Raw genomic sequence first — 14,154 nt, forward strand, 5'->3', positions numbered from 1 at the left:
AGAAGATGAAGGGAAGGCCCAGGACAATGGCAATGTAGCAGGCTCTAGGAGCAACCAGCAGATAGGAGCAAGACAACAGAAGAAAGTTTCAAAAGAAAAAAAAGGGAAAGCTTAATATGTATGACTCTATTTAGAGAATTTTAGAGCTCTGGTGAAGAGCTAGGTGCTGGATTTGGAATAGAAATGTCAAAAAACTGGCAAACAAAAAGAATGGTAATGGAAAACAATATGGAGATTTTTCAAGAAATTAAAAATAGAAATACCATATGATCCAGCTATCCCACTACTGGGTATTTATCCAAGAACATGAAATTAACAATTCAAAGAGATGTATGCATCGCTATGTTCATCGCAGCATTATTCACAATAGCCAAGACGTGGATGATTGGATAAAGAAGAGGCGGTATATATATACAATGGAATACCACTCAGCCATAAAAGAAGACAAAATCATGCCATTTGCAACAGCATGGATGAACCTTGAGGGTATTATGCTAAGCAAAATAAGTTGCACAGAGAAAGACACTGTATGATTTCACTCATCCATGGAAGATAAACAAACACATGGATAAGGAAAACAGATTGGAAAACAGAGGGGAAGGAGGTGGGGGAGGGCAAAAGGGGTAAAGGGGTACATATGTATGGTGAAGTATAAAAACTAGACTATTGGTGGTGAAGACGATGCAGTCTATACAGAAACTGAAATATAATAACGTACACCTGAAATCTACACAATGTTATAAGCCAATAGGACCTCAATAAAATTTTTTTAAAAAAAAGAAAAAAGGAGGGTCAAATTTTAACTCTAGGAGAAAAATAGTTCAAGAAAGAAAATTTAATCATTATATATACTACCTGTCCCATCTATGAACTATTTACACATAATAATAATCAAAACATTAAATATTAATTTAACCAAAAATTGTGCCATAACTATTCTAGGGATATGGAAGAAACTCAATAGATTACATCTAAAATTACATTCCCACTAGTGTTGTTTGCTATAAAGAAGAAAACTGGGGCCGGTCCCATGGCCAAGTGGTCAAGTTCGGGGCTCCGCTGCGGTGGCCCAGGGTTTCCCCAGTTTGGTTCCTGGGCGTGGACATGGCACCGCTCGTCAGGCCACGTTGAGGCGGCGTCCCACATGCCACAACTAGAAGGACCCACAACTAAAAATACACAACTCTGTACCAGGGGGCTTTGGGGAGGAAAAGGAAAAATAAAATCTTTAAAAAAAAAAAAAGAAGAAAACTGGCCAGTGTGAGAAATGAAAAATGGTATATTACTGATTTGAAGGTAAACTTTTCTCATATGTTTCTTGACCCGCTGTGTGTTCCCTTCAGTGAACTGTCTTCTCCTGTCATTTTATGTATGCCACATCAAAGGATGCCTCACCTCTCCAGATCAGACTGCACTTTGAGTCATCATTACAATGGAAGGAAACTTCAGGACACCAAGAGACAAAGACCAGTCAGCCCACTCTTTCCTCTCTATCAAAAGCAATGCCCAATTAAAACAACAACGAGACCACTACACACCTAATAGAAAGTCAGAAATTCAAAACACTGACAACACCAAATGCTGCCAAGGATGTGGAGCTAAAGGAACTCTCATTCATTGTTGGTAGGAATGCAAAATGGTACGGCCACTTTGGAAGACAGTGCAGCAGTTTCTTACAAAACTAAACATACATACTCTTACCATCACAATCCAGCAACAGTGCTCCTTATTTATTCAAATGAGTTAAAAACATGTCCACACAAAAACCTGCACACAGACGTGTATAGCAGCTGTAGTCAGAATGGCCCAAACCTGGAAGCAGCAAGATGGTCCTCAGCCTGTGAAGGGATAAGTAATCTGTGGTGCACTCAGACAACGGAACATTATTCAGTGCTAAAAAGAAATGAGTATAAGCCATGAAAAGACCTGGAGGAATGCATATTATAAATGCATATTATAAAAGAAGCCAATCCAAAAAGGCTACATACTGTACGATTCCAACTGCATGACGTTCTATAAAAGGCAAAACTAAGGAGAAAGTAAAAAAATCAGTGCTTGCTAGGGGCTCAGGGAGAGGGTGGGAGGAATGAACAGGTGGGGCACTGAGGATTTTTAGGGCAGTGGAACTATTCTGTATAAAACTGTAATGGGGGATACGTGTCATTATATATTTGTCAAAACCCACAGAATGTACAACGCAAAGAGTGAACCCTAACGTAAACTATGGACTTTAGTTAATAATAATGTATCGATATTGGCTCATCAATTAAAACAAATGTACTGTATTAATGCAAGATATTAATAATAAGGGGTATATAGGGACTCTGTACTTTCTGCTCAATTTTTCTGTAAACCTAAAACTGCTCTAAAACGAAAACCTATTTACTAAAAAAAAAAAAAAAAAAGCAATGCTCAAACAATATTCACTTAGATCCAAGTTCTGTGCAGCTGTCTGCCACAAATGGGAACAGTCCTGGTGAGGCTTGCATGTTATTAGGGACCAATGACAGATGTGACCTATACTCTCCAGCTGAGTCCCGCTAAGGAGCTTCCAGGCTGCCACTTCAGCAAGCAGAGGGGCTGTTCTGGCTCCTTCTGTTTGCCTTTCTGGAGCAGAGGCTGAGTGACTATGATGAGATTTATACCTCATGAACTTTGACCCTTTGACCAAAATCTCAAAAGGCCTTAAAACCTGGCAAATTCTCCCCTGACTTTCTTTCGCTTTGAAAGAAACAAAGTGAACTATCTGTCTTGAACAAAGTGGTCTGTCTCCCCTGAATAATACTGCAGAGGGATACATATTTAAAAATAAGTGAGAAGGATTCTTAACGAAAGGGGGTTTAAGTAGAGGATTTTGGCACGTTATTAATTCTTCCTTGGGGGCAGATATGCACACATCTCACAGATAGAATGCATACTTTGAGGATGTCTTCAGCACTCTCTGTTCCTGGAGGAAGGAAAAATCATTCCATGGCAGCCCCCAAGTGGGGCTTTTCCCAAGAATCACCCATTACATCTATCTTTTATCCATTTTTGTATTTATATACTGGTGTTTTTCTTATTGTTTTATAAGATTTTATTGTACAGTGAAGACAATTACCACCAAAAGAAGCTTCATTTAAAACTAAATAGAGGGGCCGGCTCCATGGCCAGTGGTTAAGTTCGCGCGCTCTGCTGCGGCGGCCCAGTGTTCAGATCCTGGGTGCGGACATGGCACCGCTTGTCAGGCCACGGTTGAGGTGGCGTCCCACATCCCACAACTAGAAGGACGTGCAACTAAGATATATACAACTGTGTACAGGGGGGGTTTGGGGAGATAAAGCAGAAAAAAAAAAAAAGACTGGCAACAGTTGTTAGCCCAGGTGCCAATCTCTGGGAAAAAAAAAAATTTCAAAACAGAATAGGAAGGTATAAGGAAAAAGTGGACAATCTGCCATCTCCCTTCTCCCCTCGGGTCCCATTCCTATGAGGCAGCCTATGTTAAGCCTTTTGATGTATATCCTTCCAAATCCTTCTCTAGGCTCTTAATACATGAATGAGAAGATTTTTAAAAATAAAAATCACACTATACACATGTAACTTCTTTTCATTTATCTATGAGGAACATCCCTCCAGACCAATCATATAGCTCTAATTCATTCTTTTTAATAGTTGTATGTTTTTTTGTTTGTTTTTTTAAAGATTGGCACCTGAGCTAACACCTGTTGCCAATCTTTTTCTTCTTCTTCTTCTCCCCAATCCCCCCGGTACATAGTTGCATATTCTAGTTGTAGATCCTTCTGGTTGTGCTATGTGGGATGCCACCTCAGCATGGCTTGATGAGCAGTGCCATGTCTGTGCCCAGGATCCAAACCGGTGAAACCCAAAGCAGAGCACGCGAACTTAACCACTCAGCCACAGGCCTGGCCCTAATAGCTGTATGTTTTTACTTCATAAAATTAACAATCATTTAAGTACTCCTTTATAGAAGAACATTTACACTATTTCTAGATTTTTGCCATTATGCTGCAATAAACATTTTGTATATACATCTAATATGAACTCATTTTTTTCTATAGGTTAGATTTCCAAAAGTAGGAATGCTACATCAAAGGGTATACTATGCAATTTGCTTAGCTTTTTTGCTAAGTTTATTTTCTCCCTTGATAAAGTAAAAATCTAGAAAATACTAAAAAGTTAAAGGGTTTTTTTAAAAAAAATTACCCACATTGTTAACGCACTGGGTATTTCCTTCCAGGTCTCATTTTCCTTTTCTTTTTTTTTAAGGAAGATTAGCCCTGAGCTAACATCTGCTGCCAATCCTCCTCTTTGTGCTGAGGAAGACTGGCCCTGAGCTAACATCCATGCCCATCTTCCTCTACTTTATATGTGGGATGCCTGCCACAGCATGGCTTGCCCAGCGGTGCCATGTCCGCACCAAGGATCCGAACTGGTGAACCCCGGGCCACCGAAGTGGAATCTGCGAACTTAACCACCGTGCCACCGGGGCGGCCCCCAGGTCTCGTTTTCTATACATATTTTTGGTAGTTTTATTATATGAATGTGATAATCCTATATTATTTCCAGCCTTTCCTTTTCTACTTAAAATTGCAACATGAACATTTCCCCCATGTTATTACAACTTTGTAAACAATACTTTAAATAGCTTCATAATATCATTCATTAATCTATAGACTATTTCTTTGATTCTGTAATTCCACATATAGTGACTCAACCTAATGGAATAATAACAGACTCAGACGTTCGCTGACGTATATTTACGTACAAACATATGCGCTGACACATTATTTGCTCTAGCAAAAATTTGGAAACAATCTAAATGTTCAAACTCGGGGAATGGTTAAATAAATTATGGAATAATACACATGTAATAGTGAATACTATAAAATTAAAATTAGGTATATATATTTTTATTACCATAGATAAATCACTTTTTAAGAATTAAACGAATTCATTCTCCCACTGGTAATGTACGTAAGTGCTCATATCCTTGCTTCCTTGCCAGCAACGAATGTTAGGTCTATAACAGTAGCTATTATTGTTATCAGGCACTTACTATGTGCCAGCAACTATCCTAAGTGCTTTACATCTATTAATTAATCTAATCTTCACAATAAGTCTAGTACAGAATTCATTACCAAAACTAAGAAACAAAGGAAGAGGAAAAAACTCAAGGAAAAACAATGCAGACAAGATAAATACTTTCTCATTCTGACTACTCAGGGCTTATATAAAGAGAATTTTATCTTGGTCCCAAAGCATTCTGATTGTGTTGAATTTCTTAAGGTATGAAAATCTTTGAAATTAGTTGAAAGGCTCTGGAAAAGAAAACTTCCATTGGTATGCTTTTTATTATCACTTGTTATTGTTCAGGGATTTCCAGTGGAGTCAGCCCTAAGAAAGACTACTGTAGGAGAGGAAGAATATTCTTGATATACTGTAGATACAGATAACTGAAGTCCAGAAATCTGAATTATTGTCCCAGCCGAACCAGGAATAGGACCCAAATTTCTGACTTCTGGTTATCGTCCCTGGAAAGCACAAATTTCATTTATTTTAGAATCAAGGGCTCCTGGTAAGAGTGTTCCAGCACTTTAAAATACAACAAAGCAAATAAATCTAAGATTACTCTGACCTGGCAATGATATCATAGAAATGCATTTTGTTTTCCCTCTCTTTCCTCAAAGCATTCAGGAGAGTGTTGAAAGTGCCTGACTTTTCCAGCTCCTGCATGGTGTCTGTAATTATGTCAGTGAAAAACTGCCTGGAAGAAGAAACACAAAAAGAGGAGTCAATAAGATATATTTCCCTACGTTCACAAAGGACTACAGAAGTCACACAAGTTAAACCCAGAAGGAACATCATAACTAAGTCGGAATAATTCCGGGAATGCAAGAATAGTTTAGTATTAGAAATCTATTAGTAGAATTCATCACATTAATAAAGGCAAAAGGAGAAAAACTATACAATCAATGCAACAGATGCAGAAAAGACATCTGGCAAAATTCAACACCTACTCTTCATTTAAAAACAAGTAACAGGGGCCGGCTCCGTGGTCGAGTGGTTAAGTTTGCGCGCTCCACTGCGGCGGCCCAAGGTTCGGATCCTGGGTGCGGACATGGCACCACTCGTCAGGCCATGTTGAGGCGGCATCCCACATCCCACAACTAGAAGGACATGCAACTAAGATATACAACTGTGTACAGGGGGGTTTGGGGAGATAAAGCAGAAAAAAAAAAAAGAAGAAGATTGGCCACAGTTGTTAGCCCAGGTGCCAATCTTTAAAAAAAAAAAACAAAAAAAACAAATAACAGGGGCCAGCCCTGCGGCCAAGCGGTTAAGTTCACACACTCCACTTCAGCGGCCCAGGGTTTCACCGGTTTGGATCCTGGGCGTGGACCTAGTACCACTCATCAACCCACGAGGCAGCATCCCACACAGCACAACCAGAGGCACTCACAACTAGAATATACAACTACATACTGGGTGGCTTTGGGAAGAAGAAGGAAAAAAAAGATTGGCAACAGATGCTAGTTGAGGTGCCAATCTTTAAAGAAAAACAACAACAACAACAAAAAAACAAATAAGAAACACTCTTAGCAAAGTAGAAATAAAAGAGAACTTCCTTAACCTGAAAAAATTTACATACCAAGGACTAACAAACACTGAATATACAGTATGATAATATGTATACAACATTTAGAAACATGTAAAACTATACGTATCGTTTAAATAAAACACATGTATACACAATATAAGTATCATAATATGCAACAGAATAAAAAACACCAAATTCAGGGGAGAGTTTATCTTTGGGGGAAAAGTGAGGGGACTAGGATCAGAGGCTTCAATTATATCTGAAGTATTTTATTTTTTTCAAAAAAACCTCAAACGCAATCGTGGTAAAATGTTAAGATTTGGTGGTGACATACATAAGTACTCATTATTTTATTCTTTATACTTTTCTGCATTTTTGAAATATTTCATAATTTTGAAAAAATTAAATCATTTAAAATTTTTTTAAAAAAAGAACTAATAAACCCCTCACATTTTAGAGATGAGCAAACCCAGGCTCAGGAAGGTTAAATGACCTGCCCAAGGTCACACAGCCAGTTTGAGAAAGAGCCAAAACTATGTGATCCAGGCTTCCTGATTCCTAGTCCATTGCTCTTTATAACAGTCTCCTAGGTAGAGACTTTTAAAATCTGCTGTTCAATGTTTTGATATAGATCAGTAAGAATTACCCTTAGTATTTTATACATAATTTATTAACAGTAGTTCACACAAAAAGATTCAGTAACTATATTAAGAAGAAAAGTTAAGTGTACTGAAGTCAGGAAACTGATGGAAAAGATATGTGCCATCACACCAAGGACATGAACGAGGTTGGGCAGGTTATAAGCAGAACACCTCTCTGTCATGTATGCAAATCTGGGACAGACTGATTTTAGCAAGAGACATTACCCTTCCTGTGAGGGTCTAATGCAGGGCTCAGCAAATTTGTCCTGTAAAGTGACAAATAGTAAATATTTTTGGCTTTGCAGGCCATAAATTCTCTGTTACAACTACTCAACTCTGCTGTGGTAGCATGAAAGCACCCACAGACCACATGTAAACAAATGGGCAATGCTGTACTCCAATAAATTTATTTTCAAAAATAGACCATAGGCCAGATTTGGCTAGTGGCCCTTGGTAATTGCTATCAACTCTCATTTACCAAAAAACCCTTATCATAATGTTACGCACTCTTTTAAACTTAATAGGCTTCTTTGTCAGTAAGCCAGTTGACAACAAAAAACTGAATAATGAGTCAATGGAAATTGAGACTGCCTTTAAGAAACCTTCGTAATTAAAATACAGCTTAAAATTTGGCTAGCTTGATGGTGTCTGTCTCTTATTAAGGGAAATAGCATCACAAGGGCTACCACTTTGGGTCAGGCACTGGGCTGGAGCCTTATTTCTCATCCTCACACTAATGTGGCAAGGTTGCTATCATTATTCTCATTTTTATAAATTGGAAACAAAGGCTCAATAACTTGCCCAAGATCATCGAGCCACCGTACTGCCAATTATACCACACTTCCTCTGGGCAGTCTTTAGCTAATCCTGACATCAGCAGTCTCTCTGGCTATAATGACCAATCTGTAAGAGAAGAGAGCAGTGAGCCACACTTGTACCCCTTCTTCATCCATCTGTAGATATATTATTACATTTCCAAATATGCTTTTTTCCTTACCTATCAATCTGAATTTTCTTCAGTGTCTCTGAAGTCATTACGGCCTGCCTTGTAGGTTTTTTGAAGACAAGATCTTGCACTTTGTTAAACTCATTGGCAAATTGGCCTTCTTGTCTGACTTCTGAGAACCGGAATTCTTCTTTAGGTAAGAATAGATTGGATATTTTCGAGGTTCTTGAGACCATTGAAAGCTTTTCTAAGCGTTTTCCTTCTAAACTCTTTTCTTTGTTTTGCTTCTAAAAACAATAAACGATGTTTTACATAAGACAGATTTTAAAAGAGTAAAGAAACAATGCTATACAAGAGCCTCTGCCCACATTTTTCAACCCCATCTTTTCCCACTCGTGCCTTGTACTACAAGTGGGAGAGTCTTCTTTTTCTTCAGCCACACCAAACCACGTGCCCTGCTGTTTTGTGTCTTCCTGCCTTTAGATAATATTCCCTCTCTGTCATTCCCCGACTTACCACCTGCTGAACTCTAAGACGATGATCAAAGGTAAAGTTCTTTGTGAAATATCTCTATTACAGACATTTACCATATTGTCACCATTTGTATAAATATCTCCATTAGATTGCAAATTCTATGAGGGAAGGGACAGTGTCTTAGAGATCTTGGTTCACCTCAAATTCTTTTTGGAACAAGACTGGATAATAAATGTGGCCATCTTTACAGTCTCATTGTTTAGGACGATGCCTAGAGTACAGCAGAGACTCAAATGTTCATTGAACATATGAATTTGAAATATAAAGAATGAAAGGAGAATCGCACCAGAGAGGAGAAGTTGACAGTATATTGATTGATTGATTGATTGATTGATTTTCTTCTCCCTCCTCTCATCCTTTCCCCTTTCTTTTGTTGATAGTATATTTACTGGTGTGGTATTGTTTTCAAAGGTTATGTGGGGAAAAGCCAAAATAATTTTATTTTTCGACCCAAACTTGGATACTAAGGGGTAAGCATCACCATAGGAACAGCATATGTCTTTCAATTGATAATTCCTATGTAATCTGTGGCTAAAAGCTTGAGCTATTGGGAGGCCATATAACATAACGATTATGCATATGGACTGTGAACTCAGACTTCCTTGTTTGAATCCCAGCTTGATCTCTTACTAAACTGCACTGACTTAAGGCACCTATTTAACATCTCTATGCCTCCATTCTCCCATTGGTAAGAGAGGGATAATAGTACCTGCCCTCAAAGAGTTATTATGAGGATTAAATAAATTAAGATACATAAATTTAGAACAGTATACAGAACTATGGAAGTTCTGTGTTTATTATGACTACTTAAATTCTTGTGCTGATCCCATGCACGGAAGAAAGGTTTATGTGCAGATTGATACATAAAACCTAGGGCTTTCTTAGGTAAACTTCAACTAGCCCAGAAATGTTAAAAAACTATCCTTGGGGGCTGGCCCCAGGGGCGGAGTGTTTAAGTTCGCACACTCCGTTTCAGCAGCCCAGGGTTTTGCTGGTTTGAATCCCAGGGGTGGACATGGCACTGCGCCTCAGGCCATGCTGAGGCAGCATCCCACATGCCACAACTAGAAGGACTCACAACTAAAATATACAACTAGGTACTGGGGGATTTGGGGAGAAAAAGCAGAAAAAAAAATAAAGATGATCTTAAAAAAAAACCAAAAAACTATCCTTGAAAGCATACCAAATACAGACTCAACACCATTTTTCTTTGTATCAACAATAAGCAAAAATTCAGATCGGAGGAAAACATATGCAGGAAAGTAAAACAAAATACTGCCTTAAGAATTAAATTGTAAAATACTGCTTTAAATTAAAATTGATATGACTGATTACAAAGAGAACAGAAGCCATAGAATTTCAACAATTGAATTGAAACTTATTTGGACATAAGGAAAACCTTAAGTATATGGATGGTTGTTATTTTGGATTTTGTCTAGGGAGGGAAGGCGAAAATGTAAGGCCTAGGAAGCTCCATTTTTCTGGTTTCCCTAACCATTTTTCCTCTACCTTTCAGCTTGAGCATCTCGAAAAGGAAGCAAACATGTCAAGCAGCCCGATATACTGATTACTGCAAATAAATATGAATTTTTAAAGAAGAGAACTTAAAGAAACCAGCTAAATGTTTTAGTCCCTTAACAGATTTTTATATAGCACATGCTATGTACAAGGTAAGGCATTAGACCCTAAGGGAAAAGATAAGAAAAACAGTATTCCCTGGGGGGGGAGCTCTTGCCAAATTGTGGTCTAATTACTCCCACTTCTGATAGAATGTGGTATATTAGAACATTTTTCATCATTCCATTCCGTGATTCTGATAAACGAAAATCCACTTGGAGATATCTTTAGCTATAAAAATGGCTATAAAAGAGGGGTAATGCTAACCTTTCATCCTAAGGTTGTTATAAGGCTAAACAATGTAAAGGTTTTGGAGAAAGAAGACATTCACATACATATTAAGATTTTAAAATATATATCCTATGCCCTTTAGGGCGATGGCATTGTAAAATTCATGAGTTGGAACAACTATAGTATTATGATGTAAAAAGCAGAAAATTAAGAGATTTACAATTTTTAAAAGCTATGGAACTAACATATTGAGAAAGGGGCTTTTAAGCTGCTATGAATGAAGATAAGAGTGCAAGCCTTTGTTATTTATATTACTATAAAATCAAAAGCAAGGCCTCTGTTAAATCACAAAATTTTGTGAATGAACATCATTATCATAAACCAGAATAAAACAGTGCAAAAGTTTCATTCTTTTATTTACTGGAGTGGTGATCACTGCTGAATGCTTTTTTAATTTGAGATTCTTCTCTCTTGACTTTCTATGATGGCAAATTGCCCTTTTTTAAGCCTGACAGCAAGTATTGATAAGTATCATGATAAGACTTCATTGTGTTAACTGAATATCTTCTCTTTTCATTTTTGATTCTTATTGAAGGAGACAATAAATAGGAAGGAAACACTAGTTTCTTCTGTACTATTTATTAACTAGCTTATTTTATGAATCAGACTCTTATTTTAAATGCATTGAAAGGCTTAGTTCTTGGGGTTTCAATCTCTTTGCCTTTCATAAATTGATAAGGAAGTTAATTTGTTATAAAATTCCCATAATACCCATTAATATCGTTTTAAAACTATCCCAGAACTCAAAGAATGCTATCATTGGAAGGAACCATATGGATCATATGGAGTTAAAACTTCATCACATTTTACAAATGAGAAAACTAAGACCAAGAAAGTGAAATGAATTGCTTATTGCACACAACTAAACCACAAAGGTCTTCTGACTCCAAATCCAGTGTTCCATTAAAATCTTGTATAAACTTTTAAACTTCAACAAAAGTTTTACAAATGCAGACTATATATATATAGATAGATAGATAGATAGATAGATATAAATAATAATAATTTAAAAATTGCAAGGGGTAATTAAAGGGAAATTTAATATCTAGTCACAATATATATGGACTTCTTTTCTGTTAGACATGGGAAGCAGGGGCTGGCCCCATGGCTGAGTGGTTGAGTTTGCGCGCTCCGCTTCAGCAGCCCAGGGTTTCACTGGTTCAGATCCTGGGCACGGACATGGCACCACTCATCAGGCCATGCTGAAGTGGTGTCCCACATAGCACAACCAGAGGCACTTATACAACTATGTACTGGGGCCCTTTGGGGAGAGGAAGAAGGAAAAAAAAAAGACACGGGAAGCAATTTACCCTCTCATTTATGTAGCAATTTTCATTTGTCATAGAATCAAAAATAAGAATATATTCTGTACAAATTATACAATGTAATTTTGCTAAACTTAATGAACATGTACTTCTATTTATAAATTGTTTCTGTGTGGTGAACTTGATGTAATCTACACAGAAATCGAAATATATAATGATGTACACCTGAAATCTATATAATGTTATAAACCAATGTTACTGCAATTTAAAAAATAGTTTCTATTTTATATCTACAACCTAAGTTATTAAAATTTACAAGAGCTTAAGAACTTATAAAGATTTTGCTTACTACCAAGTTGAGTTTTTTGTAACTCCATAGTGCTTTAAGGAGGAGCCCATAATATCACTAAAAATGTAATGGCTAACACAATGATGTGGCTGGATATTCAGAAAGGCAGGTTGCAACATATTCAGCAATGACAACAAAGTCATTTTAGATTAAGGCAGTGTCCAGAGGGTCCAGCTGAATCTCCTGCACCTAGTGTTCAGTTACCTTTTAGCAGCTGAGAAATATAAGATAGATGGGACAACTCTGCAATTTGCCTGATCTCCGTATATATCCTATATTTATACTGACTTAACTATAGGCCTTTTTTTCCTTTTTTTTTTCCCTTAAAGATTGGCACCTGAGCTAACAACTGTTGCCAATCTTTTTTTTTTTCTGCTTTATCTCCCCAAATCCCCCCTGGTACATAGTTGTATATCTTAGTTGCAGGTGCTTCTAGTTGTGGCATGTTAGACCTTTTTGAGTAATGCCAATTTAATGGAAGAAAAGGATATTCTGACTGGTAATGTACCTTGAGCTGTGTCTATGTCAGTCCATCAACTGAGTACATAGCTCAGGTAATTATTATAGTCCTTTATCTGAGACAAAGATGCTACTTCTCACGTTAAATTTAATGGCATAAGTACTGTAAATGATGGAAAAAGAAAAAGCAAAAATTAAATAATGGTGAGTCTATATACCGTGTCGCTGCTTATTTCTCTTTCATACTGAACTGGCATGATATAGTTCAGAATAGAAAGCTGGTCTATGGTATCCTCCAGAACTGCAGAGATTCTCAGCACATCTAGAATGAAGAGTGGCTCTGTGATTTCCGGGATGACTTCTACATCGGTTCCTTTGCCTGTTTCTTTTTCTTCTTCCACAGCCCTAGGTGCTTCACCTGTCACTGACATTGTCACCTCAGAATGCCAAACTTTTGGAGGAAGATTTGAGGATTCCAGTCTGTCTCTAAAGAAAGAAGAAAGAAAAATAAATCAGCCACCAAATGTTTAAAAATTACTTAAACTCAAAAGCACAGGCGTCACGTAGATTGGCTCCTGGGAAATCCATATTGTCACATGATATAATCAAGATAAAGAAGAAAAGTCAGAGTTTGTATGTGATTCTGTTAAATACCTCCTAGCAACATTTTGATCAACCAAAGTCAAGCAACTTACTGTTTAATAAAAATATGTAGTCCATGCTATTTGGCTATGCTTAACCAATTTGAATTGAGCCAAAACTAACTTTTTTTCTAGCAACATCTTTAGATGAGAACCAAAAGTATCTGATGATTAGTGAAAAACAGAATGTGGTAGCCAGTCTCCAAAGTGGTCCATAGGATTCTCACCTTCTTGTAGTCATACCCTTTTGCAGTCTCCCCCAAAGTGAATAGGACTACTTAACCTATGTAACCAAAAGGATATTGTGGGTTCCAAAGCTAGGTGATAGAAGACATTGAAGCTTCTCCCTGCTCTCTCCTCTCTCTCACTCTGTGGGAAGCCAGCTGCCTGATCATGAGGACACTTAAGCAGCCTGGGGAGAAGTTCATGAAGGTGAGGAATTAAGGCCTCTTGCCAACAGTCAACATCAACCTGCCAGCTCAGTAAATGAGCCATCTTAGAAGTGGATCCTCCAGCCCGAGCCAAGTCTTCAGATGACTGTAGCCCTGGCCAACTTGAACCTTATGAGAAACCCCAAGTCAGAACCATCCAGCTAAGCTGTTCTCAAATTCCTGACCCACAGAAATTGTATGAAATCATAAAATTTTATTTATTTATTTTTTTGAGGAAGATTAGCCCTGAACTAACTGCTGCCAATCCTCCTCTTTTCACTGAGGAAGACTGGCCCTGAGCTAACATCCGTGCCCATCTTCCTCTCCTTTATATGTGGGACGCCTACCACAGCATGGCTTGTCAAGCGGTGCCATGTCCGCA

The 14,154-nt window shown here is 37.7% G+C and overlaps 1 protein-coding gene across 5 annotated transcripts in view; it reads right to left on the bottom strand.

Moving 5' to 3' along the window:
- The window catches only part of IQCG (IQ motif containing G), a 42,900-nt gene that overhangs the window by 24,466 nt on the left and 4,280 nt on the right, over positions 1-14,154 (bottom strand). For 3 of the 5 annotated variants that reach the window (XM_070583628.1, XM_070583629.1, XM_070583630.1), the window contains 3 exons: positions 12,919-13,186; positions 8,237-8,472; positions 5,636-5,764 (listed from right to left, as the gene is read on the bottom strand). In XM_070583628.1, the coding sequence (XP_070439729.1) occupies positions 5,636-5,764; positions 8,237-8,472; positions 12,919-13,186 (633 nt within the window). The remainder of the gene's footprint in view (positions 1-5,635; positions 5,765-8,236; positions 8,473-12,918; positions 13,187-14,154) is intronic. The other 2 variants (XM_070583632.1, XM_070583631.1) reach the window with 1 other exon arrangement.

This window comes from Equus przewalskii, chromosome 18 (assembly GCF_037783145.1).
Source record: "Equus przewalskii isolate Varuska chromosome 18, EquPr2, whole genome shotgun sequence".
NCBI classification, from domain to species: domain Eukaryota; kingdom Metazoa; phylum Chordata; class Mammalia; order Perissodactyla; family Equidae; genus Equus; species Equus przewalskii.